The following is a 21895-nucleotide window of genomic DNA, read 5'->3' as shown; positions in this document are numbered from 1 at the left end:
AGGGCTGTGTTCAGTATGTTCGAGTTGAATATGTTCATAACATAATTTTGGGGAAAAAATAAAATGGTTGCTTTTGGTGCAGAAGACTGTGTAGAACTCCTTTGTGTCATTCAATGGAATCGATAAGAGAATTGATAAGGAATTGGATTGATAGGCAGAATCGACAATGGCATTGATATTCATAAAAACGTATCAATTCTCACCCCTAAGACTGACAAAGCTATGATGTAAAGATCAAGTAGTGTACTCACAAGATATTTTCAACCTTCAGTGTGTAATTTGTAGGAACATCTGCACTTTGACGTCCCACAAGTTCCCACATACAGTTGATTTTTGGAGAGACGAACATTTTCTCCTGAACTGCCACACAGGACAGATTCACAGGCTTCTCTGGACGATCTGATATTAGGACAAAGAATTTTTTATGCAGACATACAGCAGATATTGAAATATTTGAGAGACAACTCAGAGATGTGAATTTCTCATCAAACATTTTCCTTCTTGTTTTTTAACCAAAGACACTGGAAATATTTCATAAACCAATTACAGTTCCATAAACCTGTGTGTACCCACAACTACAGTGGGTCAGACTTATAACAGGATGTAGGTCTGCACTCACTAATGGATGTTTACAGCTGACAGTCTGTGCAAAGTTTGCACAGTAGACACAACTAACAGAAATAATTACCAAACAGATACACATGGTTAGAAAACAGTTATATGTTTGGAGGAAAACTTACAGCCTTTAGTAAGGATAATCCCGTGAATAAATTTGCCTTTGTTCAGAACAACATAGGGTGACGCATTCTTGCAGCGGCAAAACAACCATTCAGTGTTTTCACCGGTGATGGGGACAGTGACACTGAGAGCTGATCTGTTGATCCTGGTGTACTGTTCTTTGGGTACAACAGTTTTAGGCAGAGTCCAGTAAAGGTCATCTGCTGTAACTTCAGCTGTGTTGATGATCATGCATGTAGCTGTGAAATTAGTCCCAATTTCCACCACTGGAGACTGTGGGGCTATCACCAAATGGCTGTCATTGTCTGAAGTGCAACAAAACAAGAAAAAAAACTGTAATTCAGCTTTTATTACATTCCTCAACCATAATGTAAATGAGCAGAGTGCTTGGATCAGCAACAGTATGTTTTATTTCTCTCCGTATTTTTTTACATATTACCCTGACTGCTGAGCCAGCAAATAGGCCATAGTTCCTCCCACAGACTAAGCATTAAACACAAAAACCAACAGGAAAATTAGCTATTTGATGAGATTCAACTGTTCGATAAACTTGCTTACTTAAACTTACATCTTCAATGAAGTATGGACACAAGATCAAAATCAATACGAGAACAAAACAAGCATGTCATTACTGTCAGCCAGCGTGTCTCTTCATAATTTGTGTTTCAGTAAACTGACCTTCTGAACAGAGCTGATAAAAACGTTGTGCTTGACAGATGCACACTTTAAAGAAACTGTAGGAATATTTTGTGATACAAGTGTAATACAGAAACTGGAAGGTAGATCACATTTTTGTGATCCTTGATAATGGTTTTTCAAAATCTGCTTAAAATTTTTGTTTGCATGATGATTCATGAAGTGTATAATGTTAATATTTGAGGAAGAGACTGAGTTGCTATGCATCTATATTTGGTTGTGTTTCTCTCATAATAATCATTTTCACTCTTAAATATTTTTGTATTCCTGAGAGCATACATCACACACAACCCCTTTTGACTAAAAATGAGTGCTGTAAAAGTGTATGCCTAAAGGCTGCTGCGTTGAATTTAGCACATTAAACAATAAGAAACCCAGAATACTTTTTTTTGTTAATTCCCAAAAGAGTAGAAGGCAGCAAAAGGAGAGATCTCTGCCTTGAGGTCACCTGTCAATAGGTCACTGATATTGTACATCTAGGTAGCAATAGAGACAACATCTAATGTTAAAGTGGAGACAGCAATAACTTCCACATTACACAAAGTTTAGTGTTTACATGACCGTTGAAAGAAATCCTTTAAAATGTTTGACTTTTAATGTGGTGTTTTTGAGGTCTGGAAAGTGGAACATGAAAATGTTAACTGTTAAAAACTGTTAACTACTAAGTACTTTCATAGTTATTTCAATGAAAATCACTATGATAAAAAAAATAAGTTGGAGACAGTCTTTGCTTGCTCTTTCCTTTCGTACAAAATAAAGACAAGTTTGAGCCTCTCCAAGTTTGTTAGTCGTGTTTCTACGCCTGACGGATATGTCTTTTTTTTATGTCTATCCTTTGTGTTAGTATAACAGATGACAATGTGACAGGAGGTTGCTGTTTCAGTGAGCCTTGGCTTGAAAATAAAAAATAAAAAACATGGTTGACAAGTAACAAATCACTGAGCAGCCTCTTGTTAAGTGTGCAGATAGGTCAAGCAGCTGTTCACCATGGGACTGTGTAGTTTTCGAGCCATGTAAATTGTACATAGCAGAGATTTTTCCATTAGGCTGACAACTTCAGTTGGCTTTCAGTGCGATAAACTAGCAGGCTAAATTAGCAAAAATTCTGTTTTTTGATTTTGGAGGAGGATTTTATTGGGAGATGAAAGACAATTACTAAAACAATTCAAGATGATTTGTTTTGATTGATACCATTTTTTAAAAAAGGCTCAATGCTTGTTTTGTTCTATCTCAAAAAACAATTTCATATATTTTAAAATAACCGTTTATTTTTGCTTTATTTTTTTGTAATTAGAATTTATTGGCACTTTTTCAAACACGAAACTATTGTGTTTATCATTTAATTTGAAAGTTAAACCTTCATAACAATCCTTCTGTAAAGTGTATTCACAAAACATTCCATTACTGACATAGATAAATATCTAAATGCTACTGACCTGTAGCATTGAGAGCAGAAGCAAGGTAAGCTAACACCAACAGCTGGAGCACTCTTGCAGACACCATGATTACAACTAGCTAGGGAGACAAAAAGAGCATGTCAGATTGGAAAAGGAAATACAGTCAAAACCCGAATAGTCTCTTAAAACGCCTCTGATATGCCTCATTTAGAGTCAGTTATGTCTAAAACATTATAGTTACAACCTTACAAACTTCTCAACTAGTCATGCATAATGCCGAGGGTTGCTGACATACTTGCTACACTTGTCACGATGTCAACTAGCTAATAATAGCTAACGAAAGTCCACTTTTTTTTTACTTTTACAGAAACACAAAACAAAAGCACGAATAGTTAATGGTATCGTAAAATTAATAATGTATACACTACTCACAGTGTTACGAAATAAATATTTAAGCTAGGTTAGCATGAAGTATACACAGCTATCCCTGCTAACGCCATATTATTTCCTAATAAAAGCAAGAGGTTATTACTGAACTTACCAAACTGGCGTCAATTTTGGTCCCTGTATAAACTTTGCTGGATAAATACAAGTTTTCTGTATGGCTAAAACCTAGTAAATAAAGGCGAAAATCTCCGTGAGCGTCATTTGTTTTACGTCCTGACCAGTGAATCAGGAGTAGGACCACCCACTTCCCGTCAAAGGAAACTTATGTCGCAACATTTTGAGGTGCTGCGCCATACTGAAACGATCTCATACCATACGGATGGACCGAAGTCGCCTTTGTTGAGTGTCGCCCCGACCACTCACAATTTATAGATTTGCTGAAATTCTCGGTACTCAATAGCGTGTAATTAATTGTTACAAACAACGTCTGTCAAACAGTTCTGAGGAATCGATTTTTTCTAGTGTTACTGCGTCGGTTGTAGGCGTTCCCCGCTGTTGTTTTCCAGTATGTCTCCGCCCCTCCCGTTTACGACTACCCTGATGAGACACAACACTCGTTTGACCGCTCGTTCGAGATGCACTGCGTGTCATCCTGAAAGCGGACGAGAGAGAGCGGCGGTGGCAGGGGGTTGAGAAAAAAAAGCTTCGGTCAAGTCGAACAGTTCCCTTCAGTCTTCGGCTAGCACAGGAAATCACAGAAATACTCACATCCTGTCAGATCTGATCCTGATTCATGAACTTCATTTCAGACCCATATATCAGTCCCTAGCCTACTAAAATAGTATACCGACGATGTGTGAATTCATGTTTAAACTACATTTTACACGAATGTATGAAAATCATGATCATATTCTATTCCATTCAATTTAATTCAATTCAATTTATTTATATAGCACCAAATCACGACAAAAGTTATCTCTTTTGTAGGGGCAATGTAGAGTAGCCAGTTAACCTAATGGGCATGTTTTTGGGATTGCGGGAGGAAACCAGAGTAGCCGGAGAAAACCCAGACAGGGAGAACATGCAAACTCCTCACAAAAGGGCCCAGACTGGGATTCAAACCTGGAACCCTCTTGCTATGAGGCAACAGTGCTAACCACTGCACCACCATGACACCCATTAGAGCACATTGTTTACGCATTTTCATGATTTCACTACTGAATTCTGATTCACTGCACTGTACAGACTGCTGGATATTAAAGGATGACACTACCTACCACTGCATATTTTTCTTATTTGGTTCAGGTGCAGGAAGTATATAGTATGTAGACTTCCTAGGGTGTTGTGTTTTTGCTTTGCTTTTTGTTTTGCGGATCCGTTTCGCGTTGAAGGTCTAGCTTGACTTGTACGTTGTTGCCAGACAGCAAACCTTTTTTTCTTTTTTGAATTTTTTTTTCTTTAAATTCTTGTTTTGTTGTTTGAGAAACACTGGACAGATAATGAAAAAGGAAAAAAATGTATGCTTTTCTTATTCATGTAACAGTTAAATCTGTATTTGTCTGATACATATATACATACATATAAATATATATATATATAGAAGTTATATCTATATATATATATGTATATAAAAAAACATTCCACGTTTCTTCCATTATAGAACAAGCATCGTAGTCCACCACAAGCTGATTGATTCTGCTGATACTGAGTTTCATGTGATTGTTGTAACATCATGTGATGAAGCTCTCTGTCAGTCACTAAGTATATTAACCCTAGAACACTAACGTTAAAATTAGTAACACCATCACTAACGTTGGGTATATTTTACCCGATATAATATCTCGGATAAAATACAGTTTATCACACCAGCGTTCATCATGCCATATAGGACACACAGTGGCCACCTCTTGGTTTTTCTTTCACAGCTGTACTGAGCACACAGTTGGTCGAAAGTATCAACATATCCCTTCATTTGGTTGTAAAATTCGATCACTTCAAAATTGTGTGGGTGAAAATCACCCGACGTTAGTGTTCTAGGGTTAAATGACCATGGACATACATGAATTTGAATAGAACTTGAATGGTTGTCAGACATTGCATACAACTGCTAGGTAGAAGTTCTTCTCTTTCATATTTAGTACAAAGTTACTTTACTTTCGAATTATGTTGTGTGGATAGAAATATGCAGATGGGTAATGTTACTGATGTGAGATCGAAATGAAAAAAAGCTATTGAGGATGGCACCCAGACTCTAAACCGGGGAGAGGGGTAAAATGAGGAACTGTCAATTGTGAGGAAAAAACTGTTAACTTTGGATAATGCAGATTTTGTACCAATGAGGAGAATTTCTGTTATATCAGAGAAACCTCGGGTTGTTCTACTATTGCATTGTTAATGCTGAGTAATAGGGCTGCTCTCAGTCGGGCCTTCTTATAAGATTTCAGACTATTAAAGAATTTTCTTTTTTAAGAAGGCAGCAGAGTCCAGTGTCTATCAGTCAGTCAGTCAGTGAGCTTGCAGCCCTTCAACAAAAAGATCTATTTTAGAAGGACTATAGTTAGCAGGAGATTCTTCCTTTGTGGTGTTCAGTCTTACTGAGACATGACACTGAAGTAAATGCAGACGGTATCACTTCCTTAAATGTTGCCATAAGGTTTAGAATTTGATTAATACAATGAGTTGGTTTATGTACACACTGACAGAAGCTAATCAGATCTAATAAAGAGATAAATGCTTTGCAAAGGCTATTGTTGTTATGGTCCACATGAATATTAAAATCACCCACAATGATGACTTTGTTTTGAGGTCTAGACTCAGTAAAAACTCAGATTCTGATAAAAATTCAGAGTATGGACCGGGAGTGCGGTATACTGTAACAATTAAAATCAACTGTACTGTTTTCCAGGCTGGGTTTGAAAGACTAAGAATAAGGCTTTCAAATGAATTATAAAGCCGTGGCCTAGAGGTTGCAGAAGTGGCTTGTGATCAGAGGTTCACCAGTTCAATTCCCCCACCAGAAGGGCAGAAAAAATCTGGGTGTGGTGCAGTGATTGATGAGAATATACACCCCCCCCCCTCCATAAGCTGGCTGGTGTGCCCTTGAGCAAGGCACTAACCCCCAGTTTGCTCCTCAGGCACCTGACAGTGGCAGCCCACTGCTCCTGTGTGTTTCACTGCATGTAATTTGCTGGGTGTTGCATGTGGAACCGACCACTCACAATTTATAGATTTGCTGAAATTCTCGGTACTCAATAGCGTGTAATTAATTGTTACAAACAACGTCTGTCAAACAGTTCTGACGAATCGGAGTTTTCTAGTGTTACTGCGTCGGTTGTAGACGTTCCCCGCTGTTGTTTTCCAGTATGTCTCCGCCCCTCCCGTTTACGACTACCCTGATGAGACACAACACTCGTTTGACCGCTCGTTCGAACAGTTCCCTTCAGTCTTCGGCTAGCACAGGAAATCACAGAAATACTCACATCCTGTCAGATCTGATCCTGATTCATGAACTTCATTTCAGACCCATATATCAGTCCCTAGCCTACTAAAATAGTATACCGACGATGTGTGAATTCATGTTTAAACTACATTTTACACGAATGTATGAAAATCATGATCATATTCTATTCCATTCAATTTAATTCAATTCAATTTATTTATATAGCACCAAATCACGACAAAAGTTATCTCTTTTGTAGGGGCAATGTAGAGTAGCCAGTTAACCTAATGGGCATGTTTTTGGGATTGCGGGAGGAAACCAGAGTAGCCGGAGAAAACCCAGACAGGGAGAACATGCAAACTCCTCACAAAAGGGCCCAGACTGGGATTCAAACCTGGAACCCTCTTGCTATGAGGCAACAGTGCTAACCACTGCACCACCATGACACCCATTAGAGCACATTGTTTACGCATTTTCATGATTTCACTACTGAATTCTGATTCACTGCACTGTACAGACTGCTGGATATTAAAGGATGACACTACCTACCACTGCATATTTTTCTTATTTGGTTCAGGTGCAGGAAGTATATAGTATGTAGACTTCCTAGGGTGTTGTGTTTTTGCTTTGCTTTTTGTTTTGCGGATCAGTTTCGCGTTGAAGGTCTAGCTTGACTTGTACGTTGTTGCCAGACAGCAAACCTTTTTTTCTTTTTTGAATTTTTTTTTCTTTAAATTCTTGTTTTGTTGTTTGAGAAACACTGGACAGATAATGAAAAAGGAAAAAAATGTATGCTTTTCTTATTCATGTAACGGTTAAATCTGTATTTGTCTGATACATATATACATACATATAAATATATATATATATAGAATTTATATCTATATATATATATGTATATAAAAAAACGTTCCACGTTTCTTCCATTATAGAACAAGCATCGTAGTCCACCACAAGCTGATTGATTCTGCTGATACTGAGTTTCATGTGATTGTTGTAACATCATGTGATGAAGCTCTCTGTCAGTCACTAAGTATATTAACCCTAGAACACTAACGTTAAAATTAGTAACACCATCACTAACGTTGGGTATATTTTACCCGATATAATATCTCGGATAAAATACAGTTTATCACACCAGCGTTCATCATGCCATATAGGACACACAGTGGCCACCTCTTGGTTTTTCTTTCACAGCTGTACTGAGCACACAGTTGGTCGAAAGTATCAACATATCCCTTCATTTGGTTGTAAAATTCGATCACTTCAAAATTGTGTGGGTGAAAATCACCCGACGTTAGTGTTCTAGGGTTAAATGACCATGGACATACATGAATTTGAATAGAACTTGAATGGTTGTCAGACATTGCATACAACTGCTAGGTAGAAGTTCTTCTCTTTCATATTTAGTACAAAGTTACTTTACTTTCGAATTATGTTGTGTGGATAGAAATATGCAGATGGGTAATGTTACTGATGTGAGATCGAAATGAAAAAAAGCTATTGAGGATGGCACCCAGACTCTAAACCGGGGAGAGGGGTAAAATGAGGAACTGTCAATTGTGAGGAAAAAACTGTTAACTTTGGATAATGCAGATTTTGTACCAATGAGGAGAATTTCTGTTATATCAGAGAAACCTCGGGTTGTTCTACTATTGCATTGTTAATGCTGAGTAATAGGGCTGCTCTCAGTCGGGCCTTCTTATAAGATTTCAGACTATCATGCCAGATCAGGTGAGATACCTTGAGTTGGTGGAATGCCATTTACTTTCAAGTTTTTTGCGCATTTTGCTTTAATTTGCAGATCTCAGATTTATACCATGGTGCTAATCTCTTTCACCAGAGAATTTTCTTTTTTAAGAAGGCAGTAGAGTCCAGTGTCTGTCAGTCAGTCAGTCAGTGAGCTTGCAGCCCTTCAACAAAAAGATCTATTTTAGGACTATAGTTAGCAGGAGATTCTTCCTTTGTGGTGTTCAGTCTTACTGAGACATGACACTGAAGTAAATGCAGACGGTATCACTTCCTTAAATGTTGCCATAAGGTTTAGAATTTGATTAATACAATGAGTTGGTTTATGTACACACTGACAGAAGCTAATCAGATCTAATAAAGAGATAAATGCTTAGCAAAGGCTATTGTTGTTATGGTCCACATGAATATTAAAATCACCCACAATAATGACTTTGTTTTGAGGTCTAGACTCAATAAAAACTCAGATTCTGATAAAAATTCAGAGTATGGACCGGGAGTGCGGTATACTGTAACAATTAAAATCAACTGTACTGTTTTCCAGGCTGGGTTTGAAAGACTAAGAATAAGGCTTTCAAATGAATTATAAAGCCGTGGCCTAGAGGTTGCAGAAGTGGCTTGTGATCAGAGGTTCACCAGTTCAATTCCCCCACCAGAAGGGCAGGAAAAATTTGGGTGTGGTGCAGTGATTGATGAGAATATACACCCCCCCCTCCATAAGCTGGCTGATGTGCCCTTGAGCAAGGCACTAACCCCCAGTTTGCTCCTCAGGCACCTGACAGTGGCAGCCCACTGCTCCTGTGTGTTTCACTGCATGTAATTTGCTGGGTGTTGCATGTGTGTTCAACTAAGGATGGGTTGAATGCAGAAGACAAATTCAGTGTGTGTATGTAATATATATATATATATATATATATATATATATATATATATATATATAACTACTTGTGTCTGTCTAACGATGAAAAAATTATTCACAGTAGTGAATAACTTTCTGGCAGAGTGGTTATCAAAAACAGACATGTTGTATGTATGTTTCAGATATGTTAAAAATACAGTCTTATTTAACAAATGTACTTTCTATTCACAATATATAAACCCTTTATTCAGAGTTCGATGTCAGTATCACAGATTCCAGAGCTTTATTTATTTTATCTTTTAAGATGGACAATCACTCACACACTTAAATTTCTGTTAATTTGTTCTCTACCAGTTTGTTGTTGAAACTTAACAAAGGGAAAATGTAAAAAAAAAAAATAGAAAAAAGAAAAGAAGGTGCATAGACTATGTTGCATGATGGAGAAAGGTTTGTCAGTAACTGTTATTCAGTGCAGTAGCAACTACGACTTACAAGATACATAAGTAAACAAAGAAGAGAAATGCTTCTGATCTTGACATGTTGACATAGTTGTGCCAGTGAGTGATTTTCTAGTGCACACCAGATACTTACATACATGCAAGGAACTTTTTAGCAATAATAGAATAATTTCTGATTAATTATGCAGTGCATTCACTTTGCAGTGCACACAAAGTAGCTTTCCGTTTGAATTCTACTCTTTTCTTGCTCATATCACTTCATAGATTTACATGTTAACCACTCCTCACATTTACTGTTTTTCTTTTTCTTTTCTTTTTCTTTAACAATAGCAACCGTTGATTTTACTTTAAGATTCCATTTGTAAGGGCATACTCCGGTGGTTTTAGATTTTGTCATGCTCTGTTCTATCCTTTGGGTTGTCCCTCGTGTAGCTCTGAAGATGTCTTTATAGATTGTTGAGCTCCAGAAGGGTTTGGTCCAACACCTGATGCATGTCCAGGTTCTCCTCTTTGGCTTGAGCCAGTTTTTCTGAAAGAGGAAACAAAATCACAGGTGAGCTTCCAAATACATCTCTTGTCTGGGATTGGAGGTAAAGAAAATCCAGAGGCTTTCTATGCACAGACTGTGCATTGATGTTTTGTCAAACAAAATGGCATTAAACCAAAGGTGAGGTATTTAAATCACTCCACACAGTCCAAAACACAAAGACATTCAGTTTATATTGATATACCTATATAACATTTAGCCATGTGTCCACATCTGTCTAAATTCATTCTGATTATCAGGCTGAGTTACCTTTGGTAATTGCTTAAGAAAGACTGTGAAATACACCATATAGACAAAAATATACAGACCAACCTCTTTACACTGACACACCGCCCCTTACTTCCAAGTGAAGAGAAATCTTAATGTTTCACCATGCCAAGACATTTTTGGTAATGCTATGCTTTCAACTACAGTTTGGGAAAGGCCCTTTTCTGTTCTAGCACCGGTGCACAGAGCAACCTGGCAACAGTGGCAGGGAAAATCTTCTTTTTAGAAGGCAGAAACCTTGGATCAGTCCCTGGCTCTAGATGGGCAGTCATTTGCCTTGATCAGTTGGGTTGTGAAAAGGTAAAAAAGGAAAAAGAAATCAGTAAATTACGCACTTAACCTTTGTGCTTCATGTTACTATGGGCTAGAGCTATCTAGGTTGTACAGGAACAACAAAAGGTCCTTTTTTTCCCACTTTTGATTATTGGAGCATTTTAACCCTTTAAATGTGAGTTTGTTTACATAATGCCACCAAAAGAAAAATAATTATTTTTTATACACTAAATGATAAGGGATTTATTATTTTTCTTATCACAGTCTGGAATATGTCAGCGATAAGCAAAAACATTGGTTTTATTGTATTATCATGATTATTATTAACATGCACAAACCCGCTTCTTCACATACACACACACACACATACCACTCTGATATTCACGTAAACCCAAACTCAAACATAATTTCATTTGCAATTAGTTGCCTTGTTAGCGGTTCTGAGTTCGTACAGTGCCCCCAGAGGAAACCAAGAAACCAATTTGCGCCATAGGCCGTATAATGGAAATGGCACCATCTAGTGGACAATCACAAATTTAAAGCCAGAGCACTGAAATGAAAGTCTCATCACATGGAGTGCATAGTTTCATGTTACAATGACCCTGTGGTCAAAAATTGTGGCATTAATGGGTTTAAATTGATTTTTTTTTGTCCCAAACAACCTTTAGAAAGTCGAAATGTTCTATAGACATTGTCTAGGAGATGAAGTTAAAATTTCAAAAATCCCTCCAAAATACTGACATTGAAGCAGCCAAAGTTGTCAAAGAATAAAAAAGTGTAAATGACAAAAACTACTCCAAAGTGACACAGGATGTTTTATTTCCTGGTACAATTAATGTGTAGATAGCAAAATAACACATTTTGCATCAGTTGTTACAAATAATATGTTATAAGCTCTACCCTAACAGTCACAGTCACAATCATGTATGCTACGTTACTGGCCAATCACATGGCATATCCGCCCTCAGCGGTACTGCGTATTATGCACAGATGATTTCTGTAATAGCATTTAAATAGTCTTAAAAAAGTGCAGAACTATAATTTAAAGCCAGGAATCGCAAGAAAATGCCAAAATTTGCCAGTAAAGTCATAAAATCTGAAAAAAGTGTCAGCAAATTGACAAGCCTTGATAATGATGATCGGGTGAATAGAATGTTTTCTATTGATTATTTTGCAATAAGTCTGTTTTAGTTTATATATTTTATCTTAGATAGTGACGTTTAAGCTTCAAATTCAATCAGAAAAAAAGTCTTGATGTCAGGTCTAACCAGTGTTTTTTGTCCAGAGGCAGACCTTTCAGGACATGTACAAAAAGTCTCGCCCACTCATGATTCACATCTCAGAGAGAGGAAATGAGTCAATGCCTAATATTCTTATCAATCACTCATACGGTATGGTATGGTTCTTAAGAACAAAGCCTTTTCTTAGCCCTTAGCTGTAAGATTGTTAAAATATTATTCCATTCTGTCTGACAGTGGGCGGCATGGTGGTGCAGTGGTTAGCACTGTCGCCTCATAGCAAGAGGGTCCCAGGTCCCGGTCTGGGCCCTTCTATGTGGAGTTTGCATGTTCTCCCTGTGCCTGCGTGGGTTTTCTCCGGGTTCTCCGGCTTCCTCCCACAATACCAAAAACATGCACATTACGTTAACTGGCTACTCTACATTGTCCCTAGGTGTGAGTGTGAGAGTGTGTGGTTGTCTGTCTTTGTGTGTCAGCCCTGCGATTGACTGGCGACCAGTCCAGGGTGAACCCCGCCTCTCGCCCGTAGTCAGCTGGGATAGGCTCCAGCTCCCCCTGACGGATAAGCGGTATAGAAAATGGATGGATGGATGGATGGATGTTCTGACAAACTGCATCAAAATTAGCAATGAAACCTTGGTAAAGCTTTAGATCACAGCCCACAACATACAGGATAATTTCTCTGCAATTATGGTGTAATCTTACCATTACAGCATGTGTTTCTGGGGAACAAAATGTGAAATGTGAATAGATACCTGTCTGATAGTGCTGTGGCTAAATTTAAGGAAGTAATGCTATTGTTGTTTACTTCAGTATCATGTCCCGGTACCGCAGAACATTACAATACTAAAGAGAAGTCTTATGCCAATTGTATTCATTTATTTTATCCCTCTCAAATCAACCATGTTGTGGACAGTGCTGCAAGCTCATTAAGGACAACAATCGACTTGCCTCGTTAAAAAAGAAACACATAAAGCTAAAGGGATTAGCACCATGTTATAATACTTAACTTAACCGGTTTTGTTATCAAAACTGCTAAGACAGCCTTAGGTTGTATAGGACAGCCCTACGGACTGCCAGAGCAGCTTATTATTCAACATTAATTGAGGATAACAAGAATGACCCCAGGTTTCTCTTCAGCACTGCAGTCAGGTTGAGAGATAGCTATTGTGCTACTATTGTGCTGTGATACTGTCGAGCCTTGTATCCCTGTAACCCTCAGCAGCAATGACTTAATGACCTTTTTTAATGACAAGATTTTAAACATTAGAGACAAAATTCAAACCATACTGACCTCAGCTGATACTGATCTACCTTCAAACGCTGAAGCCTTAGATACAGCAGCAGAACCAGATAAGTATCTTGACTGCTTTTCTCCCATTGACCTTCATCAGCTAAATTCATTCATATTTTCATCTAAACCAACAACATGCCTCTTAGATCCCATCCCAACTAAGCTGCTCAAAGAAGTTTTACCCTTACTTAGCACCTCTCTATTAGATATGATCAATCTATGTCTAATAACAGGCTATGTACCCCAGTCCTTTAAAGTAACTGTAGACGAATCTTAATCCTCAATCCTCAAAAAGCACACACCTGACCCAGAGGCTTTAAGCAACTATAGACCAATATCTAATCTTCCATTTCTCTCCAAGATCCTTGAGAGAACAGTCAGCAATCAGCTACATAAGATAAAATAAGATGAACTTGTCGTCGCAGCTCACAATAACAAAAAAAGAGTGCAAAAAGCAAGAAGTGTGCAAAAACAGTTACAAAATAAATAAAAAGGTAAAATAAATTAACATGACTTTCTATATAGTAATAGTTTATTTGAGGTTTATTGATTTTCAATATGGTTTTAGAGCTCAGCACAGAAACAGCATTGGTCAAAGTCACAAATGACCTCCTCCTGGCATCAGACAAGGGACTTATCTCTGTCCTTGTACTGTTAGACCTAAGTTCTGCATTTGACACCATTGACCACTCTATCTTATAACACAGATTGGAACACCTAACTGGCATTAAAGGAACTGCATTGAGCTGGTTTCAGTCCTATTTATAAGACTGATCTCAATTTGTTCATGTTACTGATGCATCGTTCATACTTATAAAAGTTAGTCACAGAGTTTCTCAAGGTTCTGTGCTCAGGCCAATACTATTCACCCTTTATATGCTCCCCATTGGTGATATTATTAGGAAACCAGTCCATACATTCACTGTTACGCAGATGACACACGATGACACATGTACTAATGAAACCGGATGAAACAAATCAGCTAGCCAAACTTCAGGCATGTCTTAAAGACATAAAAACCTGGATGAGCTGCAATTTTCTACTTCTAAATTCAGACAAAACTGAAGTTATTGTTCTGGGCCCTGAACACCTTACAAACAAATTATCCAATGATACAGCAACGCTAGAAAGCTTAGCCTTGGCCTCAAGGTACACTGTAAGGAATCTAGGAATTATTTTTGATGAGGACCTGTCCTTTAACTCAGAGGTCCCCAACCTTCTTTGAGCCACGGGCCAGTTTAATATCAGACCGTATTTTTACGGACCGGCCTTTACGGTGTGGCGGATAAATACAACAAAATAAAATGATGAGACCAGCATAAAAACTGAGGTATTTTTAAAATATAAATATAAACATGAATCCAGTGTGTACTCGCAACTTTATTTGCAGTGTCTTCGTAACATCGTGCCAACAACATAACATTAGTAACATCCTCTCTGCCCTCAACGCTCTCTGATCGCTATGGTAATGTTTAAACATGCCTTCAAAATAACATACACCGCAGAAACCAAAAAGTGCAAGAAAAATACAACTCACCGTAACACTGAATCAGTGGGAGCCCTGAGCCTGTTTCTTTGTAAGGAGAAGGTCCCATCTAGGGCCTTTGCCCTTTCCAGAGGTTTGTTTTTTATAGTTTGTTTTTTACTCATTTTGCTAGCTTGTGGGTTTATTTTTAGTGGTAACGACGTATCACGTGACTGCGTCTTGACATGCATCAAGAGTGAGTCATAGATGGATGTAACTGAGAGAATCTGGTCATTTTTCAAAATAAATCGTTCAGACTCAGGGGCAGCCGTGGCCTAGAGGTTGGAGAAGCGGTTTGTGATCGGAGGGTCACCAGTTCAATTCCCCCACCGGACGGGCAGGAAAAAATTGGGTGTGGTGGAGTTATTAATGCGAAAAATGCTCCTCCCACTTCATTAGCCGACTGATGTGCCCTTGAGCAAGGCACTTAAGCGCTCCCCGGGCGCTTGATGCTGCCCACTGCTCCTGTGTGTGTTTCACTTCATGTAATTTGCCGGGTGTTGCATGTGTGTGTTCAGCTAAGGATGGGATAAATGCAGTAGTCAAATTCAGTATGTGCGTATGTAAAAATATATATATACTGCCAATAAAAGCTGATAAAAGTTGATTCAGATAATCGATAAAATGGAAATAATGTAAGTTACTTATTCTTTCTGTGCAACCCGGTACCAAATGACCCACGGACCGGTACTGGGCTGCAGCCAGGGGATTGGGGACCCCCGCTTTAACTCACACATAACACACATTTCAAAGACTGCATTCTATCACCTCTGCAATATTGTAAAATTTAGGCATATTCTGAGTCAGAAAGATGCATAAAAATTAGTCCATGCATTTATTACTCCCAGGCTGGATTATTGTAACTCCCTTCTATCAGGTTAGCCCAATAAGTCTCTAAAGACTCTCCAACTAATCCAGAACGCTGCTGCGTGATTACTCACAAGAACCAGCATTAGTGATCACATTTCTCCCATACAGGCTTCTCTACATTGACTGCCTGTAAAATCCAGGATAGAGTTTAAAATTCTTCTCCTCACATATAATGCCCTGAACTGCCAGGCACCATCATATCTTAAAGAGTTAATAGTACCCTATTATCTCACCAGAGCTTTGCGTTCCCAAATTGCAGGGCTACTTGTGGTTCCTAGAGTCTTCAAAAGCAGATCGGGATCCAGAACCTTTAGTTATCAAGCTCCTCTGCTGTGGAACCATCTTCCGATTTTAGTCAAGGAGGCGGACACCCTCTCTGTGTTTAAGAATAGACTTAAAGCTTTCCTTTTTGATAAAGCTTGTAGTTGGGGCTGTCCGGGGATCTCCCACAATGCACTGAGCTCTTCCTCGCCTTCTGCACACATTTATGTCCCATTAATGCATATCATTAACTCAACTTTTTCCCTGGAGTCGTTGTGCTTTCTTGTCTCATAGGTTCCCAGGGATTGTGGTTGATCTCCTGCTGCAGTCCCGCTTGAAACCTACTGTGATTACTACTGTTTAGTCATGTTGGGATCTCTGGTCATGTGCTCTGGAGAACAATAGAGAGGCCTACATGTGACCCATAAAGCCTGACTTAGAGTGACTAACCGTTAGAAATCTATTTTATGGCGTACGCCTAGTCATAAATTCCTGAGTTCGAACCTCAGAACCGGCACGGACATTGGCTGTGTGCCAGCCATCTCCACGGGGGTCCGAGGTGACGTCACTCAGGTAATAAAAGGTCACTGCGACCATCAGCCTTCGCTTTTTCCCGTGCGTGCTGTGACAGTGAGAGCTCCTCCAGGCTCTCCAAGTGTCCAAACCGCCAAAAGGGAGCAACAATCAAACGTTTTGATTAACATCATTTTAGATCCCGGGTCACAGTTCTGCAACTCGCAGGCCGAGAAACAGACTGCTGTATTTTTTCCGTAACTTTTCCTTTTTTTTCTTCATCCGACGTGGATCGCTGGGCAATCAGCTGATCGCACGTTAACGAGCCGCGTGCCGACTTTGTTAAGGACGAAACAAAGTTTGTTAACTTATTCACCGGTGATTTTCTCCGCTGCCGCCGAGAGATCAACACTCCGCCTCATCTGAGTAACGGACCGCCAGCATCCCGCCGAGGACGACGCTGCGAACGTTTAAGCGGATCATTATTTCAAACTCCGAAAGATCGGAGCTACGCAAAGTAAGAGGCTTATGTCTGGGCAGAGATAGTGTAAAGTAGAGTTGTTTACACATGATTTCTGTAACTTTTAAGTGCTGCATTTATTGATTTTGGTTTCCGGTCGGTCATTTCCGCCGTTTCAGCGAGACCGCACGTCACCAGTTAAAGGACCAATAGCTGAGCAGATAAGCTCCGGTTTACTGACTCCGCTATTGTGTGGTGACACGCGAGTTTCTAAAGAATTAGAGTGGATTATTTTATTGGGTTGTGTTTTCTTGTATTTTCATTTCTATCTTTCCTCACACTCTTCTTTCTGAACGGTGAGGCGAAAGTCCGAGCACGCGATCACGAACCGTAACCAAGGGGTACGTGGCGCTCAAAGGCTTCCGCCCATTGTTCCCTTCTGTGACCACATAAGCAACATCACGTTGGTTATCACCATCTTGGCTCTGAATAATACGGCCGGCGTATTCTTCGGTAGTCATTTGGAGTTTTGCTGAGTCATCACATGTGTGTGACTGGTTTTGTTTGCTGAGTCATCCTTTATGTGGTTGTTCATCCTGGTGTGCTGACCCCTCCTCATGTGGTCCTCCACCATTTTGGTTGTAGTTTCCCCACTCGCCATTCCGGTTGTAGTTCCTCCACTCATGTGGCCATCCGCCATCTTAATTGTAGTCAGCCACTAGCTTGTTGTTAGCTGCTATCCTGCTGCTAGCTTGCTTGCCGCCATTTTGTTTGTTTTTAGCCTGTAGCTTGTTAGCCACCCTCTGGCTAGCTTGCTAACCGCCATTTTGTTTGTTTTTAGCCACTAGCTTGTTAGCCGCTACCTGGCTAGCTTGTTAGCCTCCATACTGTTGTCATCATCTCTCTCTCTCACACACACCCATACACACACACACACACACACACACACACTCCTGTATATACGCACACCTATGTATAGATATACTCTTGTTGCTGTACCTGTGTTATCTTAGTTAATAGTTAATGTGTGTTAATAAAACTTAGATTATAATAGTGTTTATTACAAAGTGATGCTTATCTATGGATGGTTGTTGCTGTTTAATAAATCCTGTTATAGTTTAACCTGTCGTTGTCTGTGGTTATTGTGTATGTACTTGTAATAACAGCTGAATTCATGACAGCCAGTGCTCGGAATCATCCTTCATAATTTTAAGAGACTGTTTTCCCATTAATTAATTTGGCTATTGGTCCCTGGTAACAGGGTGGTGCCCTGATATTAAAGTGTATTAAGCATACACTGATTTTACTTTGATGATTATTTCCCATAATCATTGACTCTTTGCCAATAACCAAATTGCTCCTACTAAGTCGCACAACATCATTGGTGCCCCGTGTGAGGCTGTCTTATTCTAGCTGTGTTACAGTATAAACACAATAACAAAAAAGGCAAAACCAAACTTTTCCATGGGTCCACCAACCTTAATGGGGCCCCAGGTGAGTTTGTCTAATTCCAGCTGTGTTACAGTATCACCACAGTAACCTGCGGCTCACGGTTTAGAGAATTTCTTTTCTTTTGTGTTGTTTTATTATTCTCCTTATTCTCCTCTTTTCTCAGAATTAGAGTGAAGAAGCCGTCCCCTGCATTTTTAATTGTTAACTATTAATTACGGGTACTAAGAGTATTGGTTGTGTTGTGTTGTGATTGCACTAAGAGGTGCCATAGATTGGACAGTGGATTACCTAGGTTAAGTGGCAGAACACAGGCCGTGTTCTCTTGCTTTCCTGGTTCTGTGAGTCCTGTTTTGACGTGCACTAACTCCTTTAGCATAAGGTATAGTGCTACTGTGTAACCTCAGTTACAACTACTTAGCAGCCATAGTTAGCCCAGCACATTGTTGATTTTTGTAGGTTTGTAAGCCACAGGTTGAAGCCCACCTGTGCAACTTAAACTTGCTCAGTGTAGCAGTTTTGTGATTTTTGTTTTGTCTGTTCAGTGGAAAGACAAAATGAGCAGTAGGGATTCCCACACCCCAGGAGCTAGAGGCTCCCAAGAGGCAGATGACCTGGACATGCAGGCCACAGTCACTGGCCTCGTGAAATTGGCAGTTAATGGCATGAGTGACCTGAACAGCTACAACGCTAGTACCTGTGATAAGAAAATACAGGAAGTGGTCACTTGTCACTTGTCCCTCATTTCTCAGATGCTCCGTCAGGTAACAATGCTTTATCACCGTAAAGCCCAGTTACAAGCTGCAGAGTATATGGAGCAGATTACAGTGTTGCAGACCAGCTATCATGCTGAGCAACACCAAAACTTGATCCTACGGCAAGAGGTTAAGGACCTTAGGGATCAGCTGATTGAAGTTAAGGAGGAAAATGAGACCATCCAGCAGGATTGTCCTTATTTAAATTTGCAGCTCCAAACGACGGAGGACCAGGTGAAAGCAGCCTTGATCCCTGATCCGTCTGATATTGGTTCTGACCCAGATGCAGCCCCTGTCCCAGAAGAGATGGTTAAAACGCGAACGGCGGACACCATGGAGGACAAGCTGCGGGCTGAACGACAGGCATCCCGAGCACGGATAGCCACCATATGTCAGGAGCTTGAGGGTGCTCGACAGACAGTTCGAGCCACACCCACTGATCTGAGGACAGTTAGTGGAGAGGTAGCAGCCCCTACTGAGGTGCCCGACATGATCATTCTTGACCAGTACACTCCTCCACTGGTCCACCATAGGCATGGGAATGCCTCAGGCACAAGAAGTGCAACTTCATCAGCTCTCCAGCGCTCCATACCTGACTTTGCCAAAGGAAGAACCTCCCTGGAGAAAGGTGGACATCAGCCATACTCCTTGAGAGACGACAGGGACTTTGGCCCCACACCGGCCGACATGCCATATCTAGGGCGCCGCTCACGCCCTCACTTTGACCAAACCTCTTCTCCACAACGAAGAAGGAGTCATGGTCTTTCCCCCCAGGATTTGAGGAATCCAGAATCCTCAGATGACTCTGACGACGCCAGCACCTACTATCAACAGGGTCTGCGCATACGTCAGCTTGAATCTCTTGCAAGAGACATAGAGAGCTTTGACCCCAGGAACCAGGAGTCATCCATCGATGACTACTTGAGGGAGGTAGATCGCTGTCTCCTTGATCTTCCCCATGCGTCTGCCCGGGAGAAACTTCGCTTGATCTGAAAACCACCTCCAGGAGCGTCCGTGTCTTCATGGAGACTCTCCCACCAAGAACCAGAGACCACTACTCAGCGCTCTGCCAAGCCCTGCGGGAAGAATACTCCCACTATACAGACCATGCTTCCGCCACTCTTGATGCTTTTGCTATCACGCAGAAGAAACTTGAGCCTCCCTGGGAGTATTACAGGCGTCTCAGAGCAGCATATTTCCAAGGGCGTAATGCGCCTGGATTAGAGGAAGAGCATGCGTTCAAATCTCTCTTTCTCCATAACCTGCATGAGAGCGTACGCTACGACGTGACCATGCACTGCCGCACTAACAACCTCAACATGCAGGAGATGAGGCGGTACGCGCAGCTGGCATGGGAAACACGAGTACGCCCAAGTAGGACAGCTGACAGCAGTGCCAGGGTACTGGAGATCCAGCCGTCCGCCACTGCAGAGGTGGCACTGGAAGGCAGCAAGATGCCTCATGCCCAGATGCAAGCGGGACCAGGTCCCCCATCACTCCGCCCACAGGGTAGACACCCCAGTCAGAGGACCAACAGTCCTAACTGGTCACGAAACCTGAGCCCACCGGCAAAAGACACTCCCCAGCCAGACAGAAAGGGCAGGTTTAAATCCAACTCCAAACAGGGTAGGAGGTATGGTGGCAAAGCCCCACTTCCATTTAAAGGGGAAGACTTCCAAAAGGAAAGTTTAAAAGAGCTTATAAGGAAGTGTGTGGCGGAGACGTTCAGATCGACCACTCAGGCCGCCTAGTCACCCAAACATACTCCTAACACCAGAAACCCTGTTCCTTTAACTGCTTTTGTTTTTCCTTACATATATATATATTTCCCCTTTTGATTTTCTTATAGCATCACCAGCTGTTTAGGATAGATTAACCCGACCAGCCACGGGGAGGGGGGGGTTGATGCTAACGCACGCCCTGACTCACCTGTGGTGGTCACCATGGTTACCAAGCCACTCTCCAGACACTTCAGCAGGTTGCATATTGGACATCCATGAACAATGACACCAGATGTTAAATTCAAGGGTGCCTTACCTGCTGTCATTTTTAACCAACTATCCTCTGAATCAAGCACAAATTCAGGGAAAGGGGGGTCACCTTTTCATGTTCTAATCTTCTAGTCAGTTGGATTGAACCAGTCCCTAAATATACTGAAGGTAATAAATCCCTCCTTATAATTATCATAGACCTCTAGAAATTAGAGCTAGGCTCTGTTTGAATCGTGACTATCATAGACTGGCAGAATGAGCAACTGAAGTCTGTTTTGAATGTCGGTTTTGGCAAAACAATACACACGTATGTCATCTACACTGGCGTATTATGAGGAGAGACTCCTCATTGTATTTTGAACCTTAACACGGGTATCCGAACAAGGAGTAGCCACTGGGTCTGCCCAGCAGCCATTTGTTAGAGATGTGGATGATCTCTGTGGTATGAGAGTTGACTCACCCTAGCAAAAATGCCAGGGTACCGTGTCTGCAAGAACAGAGGAAAGTGAGATCCTCGCAGAGTGAATTGGCCACCTATGGCTTGTGAATACAGTCACCACAAAGCCCCATTAGCCTACGACCGGCATGATATAGCCACTAAGCTGCTGGCTACATTAGAATACATAGCCAATTCACTGATACTCCTCCTCTTCTTTCTCCTCTCTTTCTTTCCTTGGGTACCTACATTGAGCTATGCTCTTTTGAAATTGTGTTAAATGTGTTGTTGAA

At 40.6% G+C, this 21895-nt stretch overlaps 1 protein-coding gene and 1 long non-coding RNA gene across 6 annotated transcripts in view; both read right to left on the bottom strand.

Moving 5' to 3' along the window:
* Positions 1 to 3712, bottom strand: part of LOC124051614 (interleukin-6 receptor subunit beta-like) — a 29618-nt gene extending 25906 nt beyond the window's left edge. For 4 of the 5 annotated variants that reach the window (XR_006841854.1, XR_006841855.1, XR_006841856.1 and 1 more), the window contains exons 1-4: positions 3373 to 3710; positions 2871 to 2949; positions 741 to 1043; positions 252 to 399 (exon numbers count right to left, since the gene is read on the bottom strand). Coding sequence is in view for 2 of the 5 variants with exons in the window: in XM_046375164.1 (XP_046231120.1) it covers positions 252 to 399; positions 741 to 1043; positions 2871 to 2937 (518 nt within the window). In the remaining 3 variants the exon portion in view is untranslated. Of the gene's footprint in view, positions 1 to 251; positions 400 to 740; positions 1044 to 2870; positions 2950 to 3372 lie in introns of all 5 variants that reach the window. The other variant, XM_046375166.1, reaches the window with a different exon arrangement.
* Positions 3713 to 9492: 5780 nt separating this feature from the next.
* LOC124051627 lies at positions 9493 to 15124 on the bottom strand. The gene is made up of 2 exons (XR_006841858.1): positions 14880 to 15124; positions 9493 to 10252 (listed from the first exon to the last, which is right to left on the bottom strand). It is a non-coding gene; the product is annotated as an uncharacterized LOC124051627 (long non-coding RNA).
* Between the last annotated feature and the right edge of the window lie 6771 nt (positions 15125 to 21895).

Source organism: Scatophagus argus, chromosome 20, assembly GCF_020382885.2.
Source record: "Scatophagus argus isolate fScaArg1 chromosome 20, fScaArg1.pri, whole genome shotgun sequence".
NCBI classification, from domain to species: Eukaryota; Metazoa; Chordata; class Actinopteri; family Scatophagidae; genus Scatophagus; species Scatophagus argus.
Note: the sequence above shows the minus strand (reverse complement) of the source record. Positions and strands in the feature narration are given on the sequence as shown.